General features: G+C 38.8%; 1 protein-coding gene across 1 annotated transcript in view; it reads right to left on the bottom strand.

Annotated features, from left to right (window-relative positions):
- The window catches only part of EYS (EGF-like photoreceptor maintenance factor), a 670,725-nt gene that overhangs the window by 224,580 nt on the left and 421,488 nt on the right, over positions 1 to 24,657 (bottom strand). Inside the window, exon 18 of the mRNA XM_089530993.1 lies at positions 5,173 to 5,402. Within this exon, the coding sequence (XP_089387119.1) occupies positions 5,173 to 5,402 (230 nt within the window). The remainder of the gene's footprint in view (positions 1 to 5,172; positions 5,403 to 24,657) is intronic.

Below are 24,657 nucleotides of genomic sequence, written 5' to 3'. Positions count from 1 at the left end.
GCATTTTGAAAGAGTACAAACTAGCCATAGCTAGGCCACCTGACTACTCTGATCATGCATTTCCCTCACACATTACATGGCTGGAGATTTCTATTCAATGCAGGGTAGTTGACAAGAATAGTAATAAACTCACCAGTAGATCCTGACTCATTTTTCAAGGGGGAATGGGAAAAGGTTTCAATAAAGCAGACTGTCACTCACTAACACATGAAGCAGAGCTTGTATTAAAAGAAGGTAGTCACAGGTGGTTGCAGTTTCCAGTAGCTGAACCACAAACTCAACACAAATCCAACTAGATGCTACAGATCACCATATACACAGGATCATAATAATGTGCTGAAGGGTGGAAATTTTAGAAACACTTTCTCCCTTTGATTTGAAAATGCAAACAGTTTAGATAGACCTTTATCACTTGGACTAAACAGATACACTGGTTGATCATTCCCACCAAAACCAACTGCTCTTTTTTTAAGGCTTATCAAAAGCGGATCAGAGTCACAAAGGATTATGTGCATGCAAGCTACTACCTTTTAGAACAAATATCCTTTCCATTTAGGGAGTGGACATGCTGTTAACAGCATGTAAGACAATAAGCAAAAAAAGCCAAGGATAGTATTTAATTCCAAATCATTTAACACTAATGAGCAGAAGGAGGTTATTATAAGTGAATTACATTCACTATCCTCTCCTGTAAAAGCGCAGGGACTATTTTCATGTCCCAAGCATATATATTTTTAAGTGAATGGAAAGTAAGAAGCAGAGATATTGTACTCAGTGTCTAAAAATAGAGAAGCTGAAGAAAAGAATTAAATGAAATGCATAATAGAAATAAAATACTGTGCATTTGCTTATTCTCTAAAGCAAACTAAGACTAAAATCCTATTGGGAAATTACACTAACATGAAAGAAATTGCAGAAGTAGCTGTATTTTCTCAGAGATTGACTTGGTTGGTGGGAAGCTAATCAAAGCTTGTGCCACACTTTTACAAATGCTGAATTTAGGATCAAAACTTTGTAACTTATTTTCCTTCCTACCTCCTCTAAAATACATAAACATAACATCTGCTACATGTTAGGGGCCAAATGGTTTCAGTTGACTATGACAGCCAATTGTTTCACACACCAAGATTTAAGAATTTTAATTGTTTGTGGTGATAGGGCTTTGCTGTCATGGCATGAAAGCCACAGAGAAGTTGAAAAATGGAAAAAAAAAGGGGGACAAGGAGTTTGAAATTCACACTGAGTTATGACTTGAGGTAGAATTTTTATAAAATGATGAATATATGGTATTTGACGCAAGAGATGTTCTCCAAAATGTATAGGAACAACTCAAATGTTGGAAATGTTGGAAATCTAGAATAAAGAAGATAGGGACTTTTTTTCATTTGTGATGGACCTGTGATGAAGCAAGGAAATACTGGACTCAGATTCACCATATGTTGTAACGTATTTTTAAAGTAAAGATAAAGTTGAAACCTGAAACATTTTCTGCTTGGAATGCTGGATGACCAAACTGAGACGAAACATTGAAGGACTTTACAATATATGATAAAAGCAGCAAGAATAACATATGCTCTAAGATGGAAAGTCACTGCTATTCATACACAAGAAGAATGGCTGATGAAAGTGATTGAACTTGTGGGAATGGACAAATTGACAATACTGATGAAAGAGAACTCTTCGAATAACTTTAAGAAAGAGAGGGAATTGTTTATTACTTATTTGCAGTTAAGTAAGGGGATGCGAATCAATACTGGTTTCGTTAAATAAACAGAGTTTGTATATTGTAGAAGGAGAAATATAAAATTATATAAAGGAAGTATAGCAAATAGTGGTAGATATTCATCAGTTATGAAGGGGAAGTCAGTAGTAGATGTTAGTTTAGTAGCTGAATTATATTGTAATTATGTATACATGCTTGTTTTTGCCATATACAAAAGTATGTTTGTGCTTTAAGTGTAATAAAAAAGATTTTAAAAACTTGGAATTCAGTTGTTAAATCTTTTTTACTCTCATTATAATAGGGAGGAAAACATTCCCACCTATCCAAATCATATTAAAAATATAGAAAGTCAATCAGGACAAATGGCAGGAATGCGCAGGAAAGCAATGAAATGGGACTAATGTGAGCAATTCATGTGAGAAGTTGTCATAGTAAAAGCTATCTTACCCTCACTTGATATAGTACTGAGACTTCAAGGGATTCTCTAGGCTACAGTTCAACAGCTAAAGAGCTCAGGGCTAAATCCAGTCTTCCTGCTCTCCTTGTTGTCAACAAAAAACCAAAGGGTCAAGAAAATATTCTCTCTTTCTGGAGATCTTTTAGGTAAGTCTCTTGGGTGGATAGAATGGGAACTGACTTGCTGATCCATGACCCCTCAGTTGCTTGCAAGGCATCTTTGGGGGAAAAAGAGATGCTGTTGAGATGTTGAGCACACCTTGCCTCCCTGCAGCAGGTTCTGAACTGCCCTCTGCACAATGTTTCTTTAATTTCACTGCATCATTTACACAAATGTGCAAAATACAATCCCACAGATCAGATCTTCACCAATATCAATTTGAAATACATGAATGCAATTTAATTTACAACCAACATGGGGAAAAGATTTTTAAAAATCATTACTTTTTGAAATCTGAGGTTCATTAACTAGGAGTCATCGTTTGTAGTCCAGAGTCATTTATTGGATTCGCATACAGTATAATGACCTACTTTCAGTTAGCATTGCAGCCTGGGTTTCCATTACTTTCAAATATATTGACAATCTGGCAAGTGCAGTTTTGGCTGTAGTTGCCCTGTACTTATTTCATACAATAGAAAGTCTATTAGAAGGGTATTAGAGCTTTAATTATAATATGGGCACTCTTTCATTTTGCTACACACTAGTAATTCCCAATAACACTAATGGAAATTATCCAGCGTCAACAAAAGGAGAATATGCTTTAGATGCTCACAGTCATTTAAACCAAATACCACACATATCAAAGAAATGAAGTTTCTGGGAAGTAATTGAATAAAAGAGCTATGATTGAAAATAAAGAAAGGAACAGATATTGACCCTTTTGCCATATGATGTTTATCCCTCCCCCCCCCAAAAAAAGTCTCAGTATTTTATTTGCTTTAACTTCAAAAGTAATCCAGTTATGCTAGGTAATTAAAAATGGGCAGAAAATTTAGACAATTATAATTAAAAATACTTGAAAAAGACAGTGCAATCTTTTAAAGACAAAGAAGCAACTGATATCCATACAGCTTTATACATAGGATGTATTGTGTTATTTTACATTGTTAAAACTTTATTTTTCTCTTGGACAATATTTCTTGATGCTAGCCCTCATGTTTTGTCTTGAGTTATAATCATACCCAGCACACCACTTATCAGGTCAGAGTAATTAAAGCAGATACAACTTTTACTTGGTTTCCATGAGAACTAAGTTCCATAAGGGAACTAAGGGGAGTAAAATATGAATGAGAAATTTGCTCACTATGGTAAGGGGTGGTGGTGGTCTTAGGTGATATTAAGCCCTGGTGGTGCAGTGGTTAGATGCCTGCACTGCAGCCACTCACTAAAAACCATAAGGTTGCAAGTTCAAGACCAGCAAAAGGGCTCAAGCTTGACTCAGGCTTGCATCCTTCTGAGGTTGCTAAAATGAGTACCCAGATTGTTGGGGGCAAATTAGCTTACAGTTGTAAACTGCTTAGACATTGCTTAGGTGGTATGAAGTGGTATATAAATGAAACTTGTTTGTTTTTGTTTGTTTCAGAGCTGATAAATCTGGGAGCATCAGGCAGGAGTGAAATAAGAGAGTTTTGAGTTGGCAAGGATTAGAATGGGTGAACAGTGAATATCTGTTGCTGGGGAATAACAGCAGGAGAGGATGATTGCTTCCATGGACTGTTTGTGGACTTCCAATAAGCATCTGAGCCAACAGTTACTCTTCTTATGTTATTAAGATCTTATGACAACACATATTGACTTTTCAATGCCAGCAGAGTTAAGGCTTCCACACAGGGAAACTACACAGTGGACTGTTCTAGAGCCACTCCATGCCATATGGCATGGAGCTGTGATTAAGAGGGTTTTGGATACTGTCTTACATAAACAAGTAAAAAATAATATTGCTAGTGTAACTTGGAATTAGGCCACATAATGCCCAACAGGATTCTGGTTATCATTTCCATTTGCTTTTGTGAGTTTGCATTTTTGAGCCATTATTTAAAAGATTGCAAAGAAAAGTAATAAACTATCAGAGAAGATAGTAGGCTGGATGTGCTCCTAATGTACTACATTGTACTTTTAAACAGGGAACACTAAAAATCACATTCCCTTATGTATTTCTGAAAGGCACATCATGCTGCACCATGCAGACTAGGTCCTATTATCCATTTGAGGATGAGCTTTTCACAATAGTCTAGTAAAGAAAAGAAAAAAAAGTCTTTCCTCTCTGATTGTCAGAATGTAACCACACAGCCTAAAGTGGGATTGATAAAGGTGTTATTTTGCACAGAGAATAGGCATCAGTTCAGGGGGGCATCATCAAACTGTTCATCCAGGTACAGTATTCCAGGAGCTAAAGGAAATGAGACCATACTTCTGTAAGAAATTAGCAGTCCTCCATTTTCACAACTCTTGAACTAGTCATAAGAAGCAGTGAGGGGGGAGATTTTGCTTTTTGTTTCTCCATTTCAGTGCTTCTAGAAGGAAGGAGATACACATGTAAGCCTTTTCTGTGCACAAAAGCTTCTTTTATCTTCAGGCCAGAAGTCAAAAATGACATGAAGGCACACTACACACAGTATAAACCCTTGCTTGTACACACTTTTGGCCATGTCCCACAGAGGGCAAATAGGCACACATGGCTGGAAGACATAGTGGCCTCCAAGGGCAAACTTTCCTTGGTTTGGAGTATGGCATGATAGAGAAAAGAATATGTTTTGTTTGTTGCTGCATTCATTGAACACCAGTAAGCTTCCATTTCTGCCAAAGGATTTAGCTGTTCTCCATCATCCTTGGTGTAGTGCTGCAGATCAACACAAACAATACACACAAACTTATTTCCAGGAAAGTCAACCAACTTACACCACACCTTCTAAGAACTATCAATAATCAATAAAGAACCACAAACTTTTCAAAGCTAAGATGAGTGATGAAAAGTGAAGCACAGAAGGGTTACCTTTTTCACAGAAACGACCAGTGAAATGTAGAGGGCAGTCACACTGAAAAGAGGCCACACCATCCAGAAGGAAGATTTGATGGCAAGTTCCTCCATTATGGCACAAGTTCTCTTGGCAGATGGATAATAATGCTGGGTGAGCAGGTGAGGACAAAGGTGACTTGAGTGCTTCGGCTGCCACAGAAGCACTGCCAAGGTTGATTGCTGATGTTCCACCAGATACAGGAAACCTGTGGGACACAATTAGTTTCATTTAATATGCTGTCTTGAAATACTTGTACCTCTACCAATAAAGCCTTAGGTTCAGAAGCAGTATGCTACTTCATGTTAAGTTCTGGAAGGATGACCACCAATTTCAACCTCTGTTGCAGAGCTTTTTAGAAGCACATGGCAGGGGCTCTGTATCAAATTTATTTATTTATTTGGAGTATTTATACCCCACTCTCCAGCTACAAAGGCTCTCAGAGCGGCTTACACATAGTTATTCAGATGGTTCCCTGCCTTCAGGATTACAATCTAAAAAGACATGAGACAAAAGGAGCAGGAAATGGCAGTGGGAAAGAGGTTCAAGTTCAGCGGTTCTTCACTCCCTCTGGAGCTATGATGATGTCAGATGGCATGGAGGGATGGCTTTTCTTTTTTCTCTGGCTAGGCCTGATGGGTCTACCTTTCTCTCCCTCTAAGGTCAGGTAATGGTGGATGGAATGGAGGGAGGGTCTTCTTCTTACTTTGGGCTAGGCTCGATGAAGCTGGCCTGTCCCTCTGAGGCTGGAGCAAACACTAGATAGACCTTTGGCTTCATCTAGCAGGGCTTATATGTGCTCAGCAATATCAGTTCAGGTTATTGTTATTTGCCATCATGTTGACTTTGACTGTCGGCTGTCCTAAAAATGCACTTGTTCTTTTAAATAAGTTCCCAAGAAATGATAGCTGTGTAAAAACTCTTTCTTCTTTTCTTTAGTATCTCATCTCTCCATCTAGGAAGTAGATTCAAGGAAACAGTTTTTTAAAAAAGTATAATTATAACAATGGATGGATGGATGGATAGACAGAGCAACAATATGATGTTCTTGTGTACCTAATGGCCCTGAGCATGATTACCCAGAGGGCCTACTGAATTTAATAGGGTTTATGATAGGGTTTATGACTTAGTAAATACCTTAAAGGCACCAGATCATATCTGATCTTGGAAACTAAGCAGAGTCAGCAGTATATGGATGGGAGACCATCAACAAATACCAGGTGCTGTAGGCTATATTTCAGAGGAAGGAGCTTGTTAAACCACTTCTGAATATTCCCTTTTAAAACTTATTTTAAAAAAATTATATTAAAAACACATGAATAAACTTAAAAATCATATAACATACACAAATCCTTTCAGCACTACTACAAAGTATATCCCACCCCTTTTACCATTTAATTAATTAGTTTTCTAAAGTTGCAATAGCTCTCGTATGAGATATAAACCTTTTTTCTTTAAAAAAACATACTTTACAAATTTCTTCCATACAATAATAACTTTATTACAGCCATTTGGCCAGCACAAATTTCTTCCATACATCTCCAAACACACTGTCTTTCAATAATCATTTTTAAACTTTAAGTCTACATGTTAACATTAATAGCAATATCCCAAACTTCTTTACACTATTCCTTTATTTGATAGACATCTTGAGTTTTTCATTTTCTTGGCATTATTAATCTTGCTGCTGTTAATAAATTTGTAATCAAATCCTTAATAGCTTGGGTACAGTTAATTTTGTCATAAATTAATAATAATGCAATAACTGGACTCGTTGTATTATCTTTTTTATCTCTTCAAATACCATTTGCTAATAATGTTCTTGTATTCTTACAGACATATTTTTCAAAATACATTAATCCATATTTTCCCCCAACTCTATTGGATGCTCCAAATCATAGTCCCATATTTCTTTAAGGTAATCACTTTGTTCTTCAGTTTCCAGTATTATTTTATAAATTTCACTTGTGGTACCTTTTAAAATTCCATTCTGTTCTTTATTTTCCCTTTGTATAATTATATTTTCAAATCTTGAATAATCTCTACATTAATTACTTTCCCTTATCTGTTTCATTGTCCACTAGTCTAATTTGTGTACAATTAACACAAATTATGTTTATCTCTTGTAATCTCTCTTTTATTTGTTTTGCCTTACCCATCTTTTTTTTTACCAAATCTTTTATTTTAATTATTTTCTGTTCCCTTAATCCCTTTTCTAATTCTCTCTTTAAGTTTGCTGGAAATTTCTCCATCATCACCACTGGGGTTAATGGGGAATCAGTAGATATTAATTTTTCCTTCTATTTTACTCAAATCTCTAAGATATTCTTCAAGAAGGGATTGTCTGTTTTTCTCAACTGGTTATATATTATCCAACTTATATTCTAATTTCTTTCTCTAACCAATCGAACTCTCCTTGTCCTGCTATTGAATATATATCATTCCTTATTTGGTTGGACACCTGAGTATTTCTTGCCTAAGAAAACCCTATTAAATTCATGGTCAACCAAAAGTCAACAGCCAAATTGAAGGCATATTGTTATTGTGTTCCTTCAAGTTGTTTCCCATTTATGCAAACCCTAAGGCTATCACAGCCTAAGGCTAATTGTCCTCCCTCCACTTAGGCTTTGTCTACATAGATGTTTTAACTCGATTCCTCCCCCCCCCTCCCGGCATGCTGCATCCTGCTCACATGCTGCAGGGCCAAAACCCTGAATCTGGTATGGACTGTCTTCATGATGCCTGCACCTGATTCAGAGCTTCCTCTCCCTAAGCCACATTTTAAAACTCACCTTTTGCTGCTGGATTTCAGGGGCATTTCAGTAGCCATGGTGGTTGATTTCCCACCAACAGTCCCCATTTTCTTGGCAAGATTTGTTCAGAGGGTGTTTATCATTGCCTCCCTCTGAGGCTGAGGGTTTTCTTGGCAAGATTGTCATTGCCTCCCTCTGAGGCTGAGGGTTTTCTTGGCAAGATTTGTTCAGAGGGTGTTTGTCATTGCCTCCCTCTGAGGCTGAGAAAGGATGACTTGATGAGGGTAACCCTGTGGGTTCCCACGGCTGAGCAAGGATTCAAACCCTGATCTCCAGAGTTATAGTCCAATGCTCAAAGCACTACACCATGCTGGCTCTCATAAACTGGTTCGCAAACTGTTCAAACAAACATGAGTGTTCATATATTCAACTATATTACAAAGTGTTCTTGTATATATTTAGGGTCTAAGAGTATCATCACCTCCTTTATTCTAAATATTTGTGTGCTTCTTCAATAGGTTAAAAGCACTGTATGATGCTTCTGAGTTCATGAGCTGCTAATGCAAGACAGCAGAAACTGACATCATTTATATATATGATTATATATTATCAGTTGTTGCATTAATGTTTGCAGTTGTATTGGTTATCACATGTAATTACTCTCTGTACCTATCCTTGTATTTTTAATGTTATTTTCAATTATGACATTAGGCAGATTTTCAGATTTTACTCTGAATCCCTGGGAGAAAACTGGTTTGCTTAAACAGCACTGTAGGATTTTCATCATCTTTGAAAATATAAGTTGCAAGTACAGCTCCAATGTAACTGCCATGTTTCCAATGTGTGCATTTTTATGCATGCAAAATAATCTGTGGTTGATTATTGTAGGACATTGTAACAAACATGAGTAGGAGAGCTAATAAAAAATACAGCAGCTTTCAGTTGGCCTTATCAAAGCAAAACACAGGAAGCACTTGCATACAGCCAGATGTCTTTTCGAGGTTCTGACCTTGAATAAAACTATACTTAAAAAACATCTCCATTGTTGGTTTTTTTGGATTATGGAGAAGAGGTACTGCTTCCATTTTTTTCATGTGAGGTTTTCTCATATATTCTGGAACCCTGTTTGTAAGTGCATCAGTGGTTATTTCATGAAATAATGAGCCTCTATTAGAGACACAAATGTAATGTGCCGCACCAAAAAAATTGTTATATGCATCTCTCTTTACTTTCTCTCCACCCCCCCACCCCCCCAGCTTTTCCCCATGCATGGGACTCAACACAGCTTTCAAGCATTAAAAATGATACACACTGTTCACATCACTTAAAAATGTATGTAAGTTAAATTATAATTAAACTGCCAATATAATTACAAGCAATTTAAAAACATTCCATAAAAAAGCAACAAATACAGACTATAACACATTATTGAAATCTATCCCCCTCTAAGTCTTCACCAACTAATGGAAGGATATCGTGGAGAGCCAGTCTAGTTTCACTAGGAAAGGAGTTCCAAAGCCACTAAGAAAATCTTCTTCCATGTACCTCTCGTGGGATGGCAAGAAGGGCCTCCCTTGAAGATCTCAAAACCCAGGCAAACTTGTATGGGAAAATAAGGTCCTTGAGATAACCTAGACAGTCGAACCTGACTATCTAGAGGAAGTAAAAGTCGGAACAATGTTGCTTTCCAGGTCATAACCATTATTTTGAATTGTAACCAGAAATAGACTGGTAGCAGGTGGAGCTTTTGAAATAAGGGTGTTGTATGCTCCTGATAACCAATGTTGGTCAGTAGTTTGTCTGGCTGCAGAAATTTGGAATATCTGAAATTTCTGAACATCTCAAAGATAGCCCCATGTAGAGTATGTTTCAGTAATCCAAACAGGATGCAACTAAAGCATGAGTCATTGTGACCACATCAGATGCCTCCAGGAACAGAAGCATCTGTTTTACAAACTCTCACAGTGCCAATGCACTGCTGGCCATCACAAAAACATGAATTTTAGTGCTCAGGGATGAACCTAAGAGTAAGCCAAACTGCGAACCTTCATCTTCATGGGGAGTGTAACCTCATACAGCACAGGCTGAATTCCTGTTCTCTCATAACTTAGCCTAACACTGTTGTTGCACCAGGCATTCTGGGGTGCAGGGTCAGGGATCGAAAAAAACTTGTCTTCCTTGGTTTGCTAATTGTCCTCCCTCCACTTAGGCTTTGTCTACATGGATGTTTTAACTCGATTCCTCCCCCCCCCCCCCCCGGCATGCTGCATCCTGCTTACATGCTGCAGGGCCAAAACCCTGAATCTGGTGTGGACTGTCTTCATGATGCCTGCACCTGATTCAGAGCTTCCTCCCCCTAAGCCACATTTCAAAACTCACCTTTTGCTGCTGGGTTTCAGGGGCATTTCAGTAGCCATGGTGGTTGACTTCCCACCAACAGTCCCCGTTTGTCACCCAGACCCAGTGCCACCTCTATGGGTGCGAGTCACTTACAGTCAGAACAAGGAGCCCAGCATTGACAGCATACCTGAGGTGCCTCTTTCCTGTTCTCAGCAGCCATGCCGGGTGATGAACAGGGACTGTGTGGGAAGGCAGCTGCCTGTTGTCACTGGGCAAAGAGAGCAAGGTATGGGATAAATTCTGGGGGAATTCATGGCCAGAATACTTTGGGAGATGCACAGAGTATTGTGGGGTTGATGAGCCCCTTGTCACCTATAGATATACTGTTCTTCATAGTCGTTCCTCCCCAATGGTTTATATTCCAACTTTTTCTTCCAGGCCTTTCTTTGATTAGCTCTTTTTTGGAGGAAAATGCTTGTGCATGCTCACTAATGGAACAAACATCTGCAAGTGCCTTCAGAATTCATTCCAACTGCTATGAATAAGTAATACTCCTGACTCCAAACAGTTTAACTAAAATGCCTATTTGAATAAAGAGCTAGGAAACATTTAAAAGACATTTAATAACTGAAATGTTGAGAGCCTCTGTAACTCAGAGCAGAATAGTGTCAGAGAAAGCTTCATGTGACTTTTAGCAAGGTTTCAAAAATATTCCGTGAATAATATTATTCTTTCCTGGCTTTTATGTCACTCTTCAGTACCAAAAACTCTGGCACTCAGGCATTTTGAGCCTGATGGTAGCATAAAGTAGGCTAGAAATAAACAAAGCAAGTGAAAAACTAGAGGTATTATGCTACGTACGCTTTTTTTGGTGAAGTTTACTTCTAGGGTGGACATATGTAAAACAGTCCAGGGCTCCTGCATTTTTAATAATCGTGTAGAATTTCAGTAGGAATGTCATCTTGGCCAGCTGCACATATCAAAATTCTCTCTTCCATACAACTATTAAAGGTACAGTAGCCCTCCTCTCTCTCTCTTTTTTTTTTTTTTACAGATTACCATATGTATGAGTAAATGTGCATCTACACTGTAGAAATAATGCAGTTTGGCACCACTTTAAGTATTGTCACTCCATCCTATAGAGTCCTGAGATTTACAAGATCTTTAATGTTCTCTGCCAAAGAGTCCTGGTGCCTCATAAAACTACAAATCCCAGGATTCTGTAGGATGGAGCCATGAGAGTTAAAGTGGTGTCTAACTGCATTATTTCTACAGTGTAGATGTGTCCTAAATTTGTATGTATGCTTAGCTTACCTTACTTAGTACAGTAAGGTAAGGTAAACTACTTGCAATGACATGGTAAGGTGAGGTGAGGTAAAGTACTGAGTGTGTTTACATTACCTTACTCAGTAAATATGTCTGAAAGACAGTTGTGCTGTGTGCATTAATTTTTTATTCACTGTAGGTGATCATGATATGAAGCACTAAGATGGTCAACCACTTAACCTTTTCAACCTTTGGGTGTAAATGTCCCTTGAGACTCGAGACTCTTTAATGTCCCTAGAGACACAAACGTGAAATTCTTGGATACTATCCCAACTGTTAGAGTCACACTACCTCTTTTTATCCATCATACTTGCACAAAAATCACTGCTGACAGTGAGACCCAATTTATTTCCCTAATTATTAATACTTCAGTTACATCTAGTTTTAATTGATCATTTTCAATGGATTTTATTGTCTTATATTTTTTAGTGTCTCATTTTATTAGATTTGATTTTTTCTGAAACTTTTTTTACAGGTTTGTTTAATGAAAAGCTCCGAAATTCTAAAAACAGATCCATTTTCTCATGATGAAAAATGATAAAATATTACTGGAAGCTGCCTTCTGAATCTGTCAGAGGAAATAATTTTTAAAGATCCACTAGAAAAGGCTCAAACTTGCCAGGCCAGGGGTGTGGGACACAAACTGGTCAGGCAGCTCATAATGGTAAGAGGTGTTCTGCTATTACACAAGCACTAATGTTAGATATTTACTTTAAGCCAAATATTTGGAGATTCTATCCATCCATCCATCCATCCATCCATCCATCCATCCATCCATCCATATTCAACCATGTACTTTCAGATCATGTGTTTAGCTTGACACAATGAGTAGTATGAAATCACCCCAACCTAAAATTAGATACTTGGGTGTTTTTTTTAAATAGCTGATGCCTCTTTATACCAGTGATAACATCTCCTCATTTCTCAAAATAAGTCGCACATAACAGCTGTATCCAAGAGGAAAGCATAGTTTTGCCATTCCATGGAGCCTCTCTAAGAATCACTTACAGGATGGAGTGGGGTGGGGAGGAAAGTCACTTTATATCAAATTTGTAATCACATGAACAGATGCTTGTAATCTGCATTTGTAGCTGCTGGAAATTTGGCTTCTATAACCAGCACAAAATTTATGTAAGAAAATCTGGCGCATCGTCCTAAAGCTACTGGAAAGAAAATTAATGCATGCTAAAGAAGATTTTTTTCTTTGGTTTTTGTTCAGGTGTCTAGATTGCAGCAAGTTCATCAATCACAGCCAATCTACTGCTGTTAAGTAACACTGCAGATCTGTTACAGTACAAGATACAGTAGAGTAGAGTAACCTCGTCTCTCTAGGTTTAACTTGACAGTAAGAACCAAGTGTTCTTCCATATAATCCCATGTAAAAAATTTAGGGCAAATACCTTTCAAGTGTTCTTTACAGGGAGAGGTATTACTTTGCTTCCAGAGAAAGACATAGGAGTTTTAATACAAATGTCTCAAGATAAGCATGCAACTATCATAGAATGATGTGAGCTATGGAAATAAAGAAATTAAATAAAGATCTGCTCCAAATCCCACAAGTGAATTGGCCCTAAATTTTCCAAACAAACTGGCCCAGAAACAGAGGTATAGCTATGGTGGTGGTGGCAGCACAAAATGAGGACATTGCCCCCTTAGGAATTTTGTTTCCCAAATGTAATTTTCCTTCAGTTGCCCCCATATCTAACATGGCAAAAATTACTTCCCTATAACAAAAGACATCTACCAGACATTTGTAATATGTATTGAAAGTTTTGAATTCCAATGACTGTTTCATAAATATATCTTAGGCTGCATCCCCACTGTAGAATTAATGCAGTTTGACACTGCTTTAACTACCATGGCTCAATGCAATGGAGGTCTGGGTCAGGGAGCTCAGGTGCTAGCTACAACAAACTACAGATCCCAAGATTCCAGAATGCAGTCTCCATTCTGATCAATATTTGATCCAAGGTATGAGAATCTAACTATTTTGATTTCCTCATTATCTAGTTTGAATTTATGCGGATCTTCCATAGTCTGGGATAAGTCAGATGAAAGGTCTCACAAAAGGAATCTTCAAGCCCCTTAAAATATCAACCTAAACTCAAGGGGCAAAGTTTAATTTAAGCAGCTCCCACAAAGCTGAGAGAATGTCTAAATGACCTTATGTGAAGTGGTACCCCAGTTTTAAGCATGCTTGTCCCACAGGAGAAAGCCACACAGTCAGGTACTGCCATAAGTACAGTGAGAGTTTAAATGCGGGAATTCTACCCTCTCACAAATGAAATTATCCTCAATTCTCCACATTTCTAGCACTGCAGAGAGTGAACGGTTGAAAACCTTTCATGTCTAAAACACTTATATTTGCCTCCCCCCTTGGCAACTTTGCCTTCCCTTGTTCTTTGGATGACTAAACTTTGTTTTCTACCTGCTCAACTGAATTTTAAGTTACTGAAATGCTATAAATTTGGGGTCTGAAGGGAAATTTCTTCGGGAGGCACAAATCCTTTTTGAAGAGCAACATCCTCAATGTGGTTGAGATGCCCTCATATCCTACATCTCCATGACAGGAGAAGTGGAAGCTGCTCTAGTAACAACACAGGAGGCAATAGAATAAGTTGGCAGGAATCTTGGAAGGCACCACTTCTGCAGATGGGAGGCTGCCATTTCCAGGTTTTTTTCAGCATAGGCCCTTCAAGAAGAAAATGAGGAGAAATGTTTAGCACAGAGGTGGGCCATCAGTGACTGTCTTAGAGGTTGTTGCACTGCAACTTCCATTAGCCCATGTCAACATAGCCAATAGATAGGGGTCATGGGATTTGTAGTTGAATAAAAGCTGACAGACCAGAAAGTGGCCAAGACTATTTTAGCTTACCTCTTTCACTGCTCTGCCAGTTTACCATATGTAAAGAGTTCTGTTGTGTGTGTTTTCAATGTGAGAGAGCAGTACACAGACGACCCACTTGAGCTAAATGTTTCAGAATATGTCTAATGTACTATCTACTGTACTGTCTCCTCTTGTACTCTCCTTTTATTCTGGATATAATGTGTGGTTCACTATAATGATTCTGGTGTTGCTATTATCATTTCTTTCTAGGAAGAGATTACGCTTAGTTTGTTGGTGCCATATTTGGACAATTAATATATTCCCAGAAGAGAGCCAGTACTGAGCACTGGACCTCTCAGTACTGAATCAATACCTCTCTCTAGCTAAGGGAGGGCCACACTTGACCTTCAGCTACAATTTAGGGATGTTTACTTCTCAGTTTGCTTTTTCTTATAACTAGCCTATCATACTTCTGAGGTCCCAGCAGTTTCCACTCCACCCAGTCTTTTCTCCTTGACAGCAAGAAAGAACTAGAACAGGGCAGAGTTTGGATATTTTGTTTCACTTCTACATCAAGTGATTCAAAAACTTGGGTCTCCAGATGTTGTTGGGCTGCATCTCCCATAATTCTTGAACACCGGCCCTGCCAGCTGGAACTTCTGGGAGCTGAAGTCCAGCAATATCTGGGGGACTGTGTCTAGTGGGAGTACCTAGGTTCAATTGAAATGAAAAGATTTCACAGGAAAGATTCTAAGGGAGAGATGGAGAACATGGGACCCTCCAGAATTTTTGTACTGTAGCTCCCATTATGCATCACCACTGGCTATGTCAGATAGGATGGGTGGGTGTTGCAGTCCAACAACACCCTGAGGACCATAAATGTCCCTCCCTGGGATGTAATTATGGGACGGGCAATATGAGGGTATTGTCACCCAAAAAATAAGAATTCTAGCCTCCAATGAAATTTTCCTTCTGTCCCCAAATTTCTAACATTGCAGAGAAGGAGATACTGAACTCACTCACACTTGGAACTCTTAGATGCTCTGTATTCATATTCCCTTGTTAACTTTGCCTGCCCCTTTTCTCTGGAGGCTTAAATTCTATTTCTAAATCCTCAGCTGAAATTTTAAGTTACTGTTATGCTAGAAATGATATGACTGAAGGAAAATGACATGAGGAGGAAAGAACTCTTATCTCTTTTTGGTGTGTGTGTGTGTGTGTGTGTTAATGCCCTCATTTTGCCCCTCGCTGGACCTATATATCTCTGTTCTCTCCCCTGTTTTAAAGCAGGTATCCAGTTATAGAAGAATGAACCAAATTCTTAACCAAACCTTATTGTAGAGTAGCAGCTGAATGCTCAAATATTTGCTCATAATCAGAGGAAGCTCAGTGCATGTTGTTACAGTGGTGATCATCATCCTCCAACCCTATCCCACATAGATTTGTGACAATATAAGAGGAGAAACCCATATCCCCAGTAATCTGGAGTGAACAACAGCTGCGTCAAAAGAGTACTGTGTGAATTTTGCAGGTGTTCACAGTTTCACTTAATATCTTTTACTTTTGCAGGAATGATCTACTACTTATTATGCAGACATTTTGATACATCTCCTCAAAGTTAAACAGGCAGTTCTTCCTGTTCATGTTTGCAATTAATACTAGAACTGATGAGCAGCCACAGTTATTGTGCTCATCTGCATTTTGTACCACCAATCATAAATAGTAAACATCATTATGCATTTTAGAAGGTGTGCAACTTTTAACCTTTTAAAATAAATAAATAAATAAACAAATAAATTCTGCCTTAGGCTTCAGTCCTAGGCACAGTTACCTATGTAGCAGTAAGCTCCACAGGCTTTAGATCATGCTGACATTTCACATTTGTAACTTCTGCTTCATACCTAAACTTTCTAGGCAATTTTAATTAAAACTTATGGTGGGGAAAAGCCTTCTTTTACAGCCATTTGTGCCTGATAAGTCTGCCTATCCAGAGAGAGTAATAATTGTCAGAATCTTTCATTCAGCTAATGAGCCATATAAGCGTGGCCCCCATAGGGCAAGTATAGCTTGGTTTGTAATTCTCTTTGTCCTGTCTGCTATAGGACAAAAAGCTGTTCCGAAGCTGTTCTTCTTCCTCCTCCTCTTCTTCTTCTTTGTACTAAAGCAGTGCTTTACAATCCATTTGCTTCGGGCAGCTCCTGTTAGCACTCTTATTGCTCTCCTGCACTGCTGAGATGGGGACCATAAATGATAAACTGCCACAGAGAGAGGCTATGAGACTGAGTGCAGACATCCACCCAACACAACCTGTGAACACCAGGGACACCTCACCTTTTGGATTGGAAGTGTATATAAAACTGGAAATAGGGATACCTATCTAGGGTAACCACCATTCATGAAAAAAAATGAGAGCCACCTTCTATAGAAAGTAGTAGCAATGAAGATGCTGGATGACTTTGCCAGTTTGGAATGGGAAGAGATCATTTTAAGTGGCCAAAGAAGATGCCATAGAAAAAAAAAGACAACATAGAAAAAGTGGGAAATATTACTTTTTTGGTCTACAATGAAAAGGGACCAATATTTTTGTAGATCCATTTTCTACTCAGAGATTCCCCATTCAGAATTTCTCCTTCATTCTGGAATTATACTAAGCTTTAAAAACACAATGATCAGTGATGAACACAACCATCTCTTCTCAATGAATGCCAAATGCTTTCTGGAGAAGTTGTTGTTTGTCCAAACTGTTCTTACTATTGTTCTTATCTTGGACAATCTCAGAATTTATGGGGTTTAAAAGAGTGAGGCATAGTTAGAAATGGGGTCAGTATTTTGCAGCCCTGCAGGTACAGATGGACAATAAATCCCATGAACCCTAGCCAGCATAACCAACGATGAGGGACAACAGGAGTCACAAATCAACAATATCTGGAAGGGTACTGTGAAGACACACCCAACTAAAGGTGGTGGCAGGTTTGGGTGTGCAACGCCGGTACCCTGGTGAGATCAAACTCTTTACCCAAAAAAGGCTCTGAAGCTGAATGTAAAGTTCAAAAGGGGGGAAATTTAATTTAAAGGACAAAAATAAAGAGTTTTCTCCTCCCCAGCTCTAAACAAAAGGTACTTTACAGTTTCAGCAATCTTCAGGTTGTCATCTTTCTGGGTCTGATGTTGGTTTGCTCTCCTCTCTCAATGGAGCTGGTGCAGGGTCTTTCAGCTCCTGAATTCCTTTACTCACTTGCTGTTGGTAACTAATTCAGCTAATTTGGTAACTAAAATGGCTAAATACTGGTAACTAAATTGGCTAACGTGTAAGAAATGCCCTTTCCGGCTGTCTGGGCCTGTTTGCCACCGAAAGACAGCTCTCTGCCTGCTCACAGCAAAGACTGCTCCCCAACTAAAAGCTTCCAGCTGCAACAGAGCATGCTGGGAAAGGGCAAACCAAACCTGGAAATAATGCAGGGGAAACCTACAGCTCCTCCCACAAACTAATACAATGAACTTTTCTACACTAAAATAATCTATGGCCTGAACCAAAATAAAAGAAAATGCAGGGGGAAATTCAATCAGGTACAGATGGACAATAAATCCCATGAACCCTAACCAGCATAACCAACGATGAAGGACAACAGGAGTCACAAATCAACAATATCTGGAGGGGTACACAATTCCCACCTCTATATTTAGAAGAATTGTTGTGGTTAGTAAAGAGAAGGTTGAAGATCTCCCAAAGCAACAGGAAATATTCTGTTAAAATGTATGCTAATAAGACCAGGGAGGAAACTCTAACTTGAGGCTGAAGGAAGCTAGAAATATGGGAACTGAGGTAGTATCCTCAGGGTTCCAAGCAAGCAGGTAAGTCTTGTCCTACCAACTCTCCACAAAAGTGAAGGCTACACAGTATCCTCTTTATGAGGTTATAGCCACCCTGCAATAAACTTTCACTGTGCAGAGCCTGGTCATATTAATTCAATCTGTGTCCTTGGAAATTGGAGCCTAGATTTCATTTGGCAGAGATGCTTTTTCTCAATTACATGTCAAAGCCTTCTCTTTAAGACAGGAGGTATAAGAGGAGATAACATATAACGAAATATGGATTGAGATACTCAAGGCCAAAATGAGACCAGAAAAAGCTGGGAGAATGATCAACTGCAATAAAGTCTCAACACTTCAGTTTTTTCCCCCTGTGTTAGGAGTGATAGAAGGAGAAGTATAGAACATTTCTGAAAGAAATCATTGCATGATTATAGTAACTTGTGAGATCATTTATTTAGTCCCACTGATATTCTACATCAGTTAATAAGTTATATCTATAAAGCTAAGTACAGTGGGCCCTTGGTATCCACTAGGGTTAGGTTCCTGCCCTCCTCACCCATGGATAGTAAAATCTATGACTGCTTGAGTCCCATTAAATACAGTGCATAGTAAAATAATGTCCCTTATATAAAATAAGGGTTGCTTTTCAGAATTTATATCATTTTTTAAATATTTCCAAGCCATGGATGGTTGAATCTGTGGATACAGAATCGGTGGATGCGGAGGGCCAACTATAATGTCTCCTGGCCTAACTCCCCCCACTTAAGAGCCAGCAGGTAGATTGGATGAAGAAGGTCTGTTCAGAGGTGGAATTATTATACAACTGAAAACCTCTGAATACTGTTTAGATATATGATCATATATCATAAAATAACATAAGAACAATAATGTTTGAATACATAACAGCAGGAAGAAAGGATGACCATGCATGAGACCTAGAGGAAGTTTGTTTGAAGTAGTATTTTATTTTAGCATATAAATTCAGGGGCTGTACAGATTGGCAGAAAAGGATGGTGAGACACCATGGATGGAGACCGTGCCAACCAAATGGTGCGGCCCCTGGTGGGTTCTTTTTAGGTCACGTGAGAGGTGCCATTGGCACACTCGAATGCAATGATGACATCCATGTGGCGTGGCACTGTGCCGTGTGGATGTCATCATCGTGCACCCCATATGGATGGGGGCGCAGCAAGATGGCACATGGGCACCAATAGTAGGGCTGGGCATATGTGGAAACCCAGTCCTACTTAGCCTTAATTTCAGCACCAGGCTGGCACAAAGCGTCCGTCTGTACTGGGCCTCAATTGTATATTACTTGAATGAAATGAATACATTTGTAGAAAAAAATAAAGTTAAAAAAAAGGTCTGTTTAGCAAGGAGGAGGATGCTTCAGTCCTCTTCCATCAGTGAGCAGGGCTATGATAAGCACTTGTGATTAGGTCCTGATTCTGACTGTCAAAGTCTCACCCCGTGTGTGTGTGTGTGTGTGAATATCTTCCTCTTTTAGCCCTGACTGGAAGCTGAATAGATCTCTTTCACCTGATCTGATTGCTGGTTCTTAAGGTGGGTTGCAGTGGCATTTACCTAGTTTTACAGTAAGGTTAAGTAGTTTCACTGAATACACAACAATTATAGATCAGTAAACCTAGATTGCAGAACTGTAACTGCAATACTATATGCCAGACCACATTTTTATCCTGCTTTTTAAAATTATTATTATATTGGCATGATTCAGATTCAGAGATGTAGGAGTTACCAGCCACCACTGGGTCATTTCTTTGATCAAGATATGGTGCAAATAATAGTATTCTATGGGCTTGAACAGATAGGCCAAAATAAAGCTGCTTTGGGTCACTTTGGAGGTATGACACACATCTTAAGAGGCCAGAAGCTGCACCAAAGCTGCACTCTAGTCTTTAGGACTGGAGTGTGGCTTTGGCGTGGCTTCCAGCCTCTTTGGGCGCTTGCATCATTTAAACAACATACCTCCAAAGTGACCCGAAGCAGCTTTATTTTGGCCTGTCTGTTTGGGCCATATAATATGGATGACCTTCCCCCATACCTTTTATACAAAGGACACCAGTGAAATTACCTATCTAAAATGTGAACACACACACACACACACACACACACACACACACACACACACACACACATGTATTCATATTTTATATAGGTAATTTCACTGGTAGATAATGGGTTTAAAAATGTGGTGGTTAATGTACTGGCAAATTCATTGCCAATTAATGAAGTTGATCCATGTGCATATAAAAGAACTGAGATCAACAAATAACAATTTTCATTTTGCTAATTTGGTTGAGTCATATTTAATGGGACATTTGGATTGATTCTGGCCAGATCTTCTAGGTCATTATACTGCTTCATCCTTTATCAGTAAAATTTTCTTAACCCCTCTGATTCAGCTCAAATGTCTTTACATTTTCCAGATTTAAAATCAGATTCACAAAGGAAGGTTTAACTTTTGACGGAGAACAAATGATAATGAAATAACTCTAGCGTTAATAATGCATCAGAATTGAATGGATCTATTTAGAGACACAATTATTTTAAATTGCTTAATTCCAACAGCCCACTTCAAATAGTTCCTTTTAAGGCAAACTGCCAACTGATCAATTGGTACTCCATCTAATGTCACTTGGCCTCTGTTCTCATTCCATATACTACCACCCAAGGTGAGCTATATTTGCCTGAAGGTACTCCTTGTCATTTCTTATTACTAAAAACAAGGGATTTTTTAAAGTTAAAAATACATGGACTATTATATGATATCATCTTGCATTCATTCTTAAAGGGATCTCCCATCCATTTGGCTATGTTTCATAGTGCTCTTACTGACTGGCATTTCTTCCCTCTGGGACAAATTAGGGACAGATATACAATGTACAGTCACTCTGCTGGATTATCTGGGAGATCTTGGTCGCAAACTATTTCCCCCCTTTCTTTTCTTTTCTTTTGGCTATCTGAATCATCAAAGTTTATGTCTGCCAGTTGGAGACTGCTTTAAATTCTCACCACTCTGGAGCTGAACGGAAATGTATGTTAACATTTCATGTCTGTTGGTATTGGACTGGGCTTTCTCTTGGTCCCACCATTACAGATCCAGTTGGTGATGATGCAGGAGAGAACCTTTTCAATGGCTGCTCCAGTACTGTGGAACTCCCTCCCACAAGAAGCCTGCTCTATTTCCACTGGCAGCTTAAGACCTTTTCATTTCAGTAGGCCTTTGCCTGATTCTAATCATATGGCAGAAAGGCATTCAAAATGATGTGCTCTGCCTTTTGATTTGTATATGTTTTAATTATGCTTTCAATGTATTTTAAATTGTTTTTCACTATGTGGTTTTAATAGAACTGAGGATTAATTGCTTTGTAAAAATTTCATTGTCAATTTTGTAAGCTTCCTTGAGACTCTTGGCAGGAGAAATATGGAGTATACATTGAATAAATAAATTTAAAAAATGCTCCCATTCTGTATGCATTATCCCCTCACCCCCAATCTGGTACCTCCATTCTGACTCCTAGTTTTGGGGAAAGGGTGGGAAACAAACAAACAAACGATTGTGGTGATGTCTAGGTAACAGAAGGACATCAAGAAGTGTATATAGAAAGAAAAGACCCCACTGCCCAAGCACTGACAATTCACTTTATGTATGTTTACACCTGCCAACATTTATGAACTTGGGAGATGGAATGAAGAAGGAAAGAAGACCAGATATTACCATGGCAGTTTCCCACAGTATTAAAGAGACAAACTGTCTCAGTTTAAAGCCTATCTTGAATTTTAGAATTGCAAGCCACTGCACTTGAGCAACCCCTCCAAGAAAAGAGTGAGAGAGAAAGTAAAAGTTATGTAGCTATGCTGGCTCTTGTCCTTTACCAAATTATAGATTTCAATAGGTTTACACCATCAGATTGCATAATCTAATGCTCCAGGCTGTAGCATATATAGTTCCTTCCTCCGCATATCCATGTATCTGTTGTGGAACAGTGTGACGTTTCCATGGAAAGGAAAGAATCACATCATTTTATCTGCTCATTGAGTTCACTTGCTCACATGTGACTGAAGCAGAATGCTATGCAGAAGTGATTCTCAGAAGACTGCAAAATGTACTAATCAGCTCTGATGTGAGCTGCACATTGTTACAGTGCTTAAATCCCTTTGCAGTGACTTTTAAGTAGATTAATGGAGTCCTGAGTTACAGTCCTTTGCTGCTGTGTTCAACTAATGCATATGAACATATGAAGCTATCTTACAATAAGTCTGAGTGCTGGACTCTCTACCTACTCTTGGCTACTCTCCAGTGGAACCTGGTGGTTCCATTTTCACTTCGTCTTAGTTTAAAGATTAAAGTAGCTATCAAGGTACTCAGCACTATCCCCAATGGGTTCAGTACCTTGGAAAGATAGTTCCTTTTAAATTTCAGACTAAAATGCAGAATGGATTCACTACCCCATTGGCATCAGAGCCACCTGCCAGTGGTCTCTGTAGTCTTTCAGCTCAGCTGTTGAAAATTCTTTTTATGCTAGAGATGTCAGGCATTGAACCTGGGATGTCCTGCAGGCAAACCATGTGTTCTACAACTGAAAACAGACAGATTCTTTGCATATTGCGTGCAAAAAGCTCAGTTAGATTGTAAGATATCTTTGCTTTTCTTAAATTCAAGAATGCATTGTTCACTTCATCTTTGAACTCCTGGATTTGAAATAATAAGCTCACAGCCATTGGCGGCTTTCAGATCTTTTGGTATAAAAATAGACATGATGATCCAAAGGGTTTTAGATCATATGCGATTCAACAGGTACATTACAAAAATGAAAAACAGGAACAAAAAACCCTTGAAAGGCATCTGTTCTCCACAAATCATCAAGTTAACATATCCAAACTGCAGGGGGCACTGGAACACTGTGTATCTAAATTATAGTTGTGTCATACTTAAGACATTATTTGGCTGGCCCAGGAGTACTATGGGTTATAGACATAGGGGACAACAGCATATAAACTATTTAAAATCACCTTAAACTTTGAGAAATTAGGCAAAATATTTATATGCAAGGCTTTCTCCTCTATTTTCAAAATGCAATTTCTTTCTTAATAAATATGCCTGTCTGCTTGCTACATTATACTAGTTTTCACAGCAGAAATATTTTCTTAACTTTTGCAATCAAGGTCTCATAAAGGTCAGTCTATCTTTATAATACTGCATTACTCATCCCTATCAAGCAAACAGGCTCCTTCAGCAGATAGTGGCTTTGGCAAATGTGTTTCCAAATGATCCCACCCAGGCCTGCTTGATATATTTCTCCAGTCAAATGAAGTCCTCCAGAGCATGTTTGTGGCAATAGCTCTGTTTGCCCTGTTATCTGAAAACCACATGGAAAAATTCCAAACCAAAACTACTTTATAGCAAGAGCATGCCTTATTATTGGCTACTGCTGCCATAGTCTTATGTTAACCCCCAGCCACATCAGTAAGCATTATGCATTTTGTACCTGTTTCGTACACCATAAAATTCATGTTCCTTTGCAAAGTAAATATCCTCCTGTTCATATGTTGATGCCACTTATTCTGATTTATTAACACAAGACAGAGCAACAACAGGGGTGATATGCTTTTTCCTTTTCCTATGTACATCTCTGGATTTCATATGTCACCCACAAGTTCTATGCCATTTTTGAGCCCTTTGCAGTTACATACCTAATGAATTGTTGAAGACAATTTCATGTTTGATAACAGAAGACTGGATTTTAATTAGTTACCCCAGAGGTAGGCCATTCTCACTGTCCTAAAGAAATATCCTGAATCTCCAAGACCAATCACTGAGAAATCATCTTGCATCAAATTTCAGTTTGCTTCAGATTCCAGTTTTTCTGATTTCAGTGATATTTTCTATGTGAAATTACTGGTAACTTGTGGGCATAATTAAAATTCTATAGAGCATGCACTAGGGCCACAGTAAACTGAAATGGACTATTTATCAGCCATTTCACACACACACACACACACATACACACCGGGCTGAAAATGCTGCTCCTCAATGCCAGGTTGGTGAATGGAAAGACACTGTTGATCCAGGATTTGATCCTGGATAAGCATGCCAACCTGGTTTGTATTAGGGAGACATGGCTGGGTTAATCCTTCCCAGCCTGTCCACCTGGGTTCTCCATACAGCAGTTGGCAAGGCCAGAGGAGTGGGGAGGCAGAGTTGCAGTGGTCTATCAGGATCCCATCTCCCTTACCAGGTGCCCTGTTTCACAGTCTACTGGGTATGAATGTGTCTACTTACAGGTGGGTGGTCAGGACAGGATAGGGATTCTATTGGTGTACTGCCCACCCTGCTGCACAACTGTCTCCTTTCCTGAACTAGTTGAGTTGGTCTTGGCAGT

Source organism: Sceloporus occidentalis, unplaced genomic scaffold (genome assembly GCF_023333645.1).
Source record: "Sceloporus occidentalis isolate IW3139 unplaced genomic scaffold, rSceOcc1.0.p SCAF_6, whole genome shotgun sequence".
Lineage (NCBI taxonomy): Eukaryota > Metazoa > Chordata > Lepidosauria > Squamata > Phrynosomatidae > Sceloporus > Sceloporus occidentalis.
This window is presented reverse-complemented; position numbering and strand designations above follow the sequence as displayed.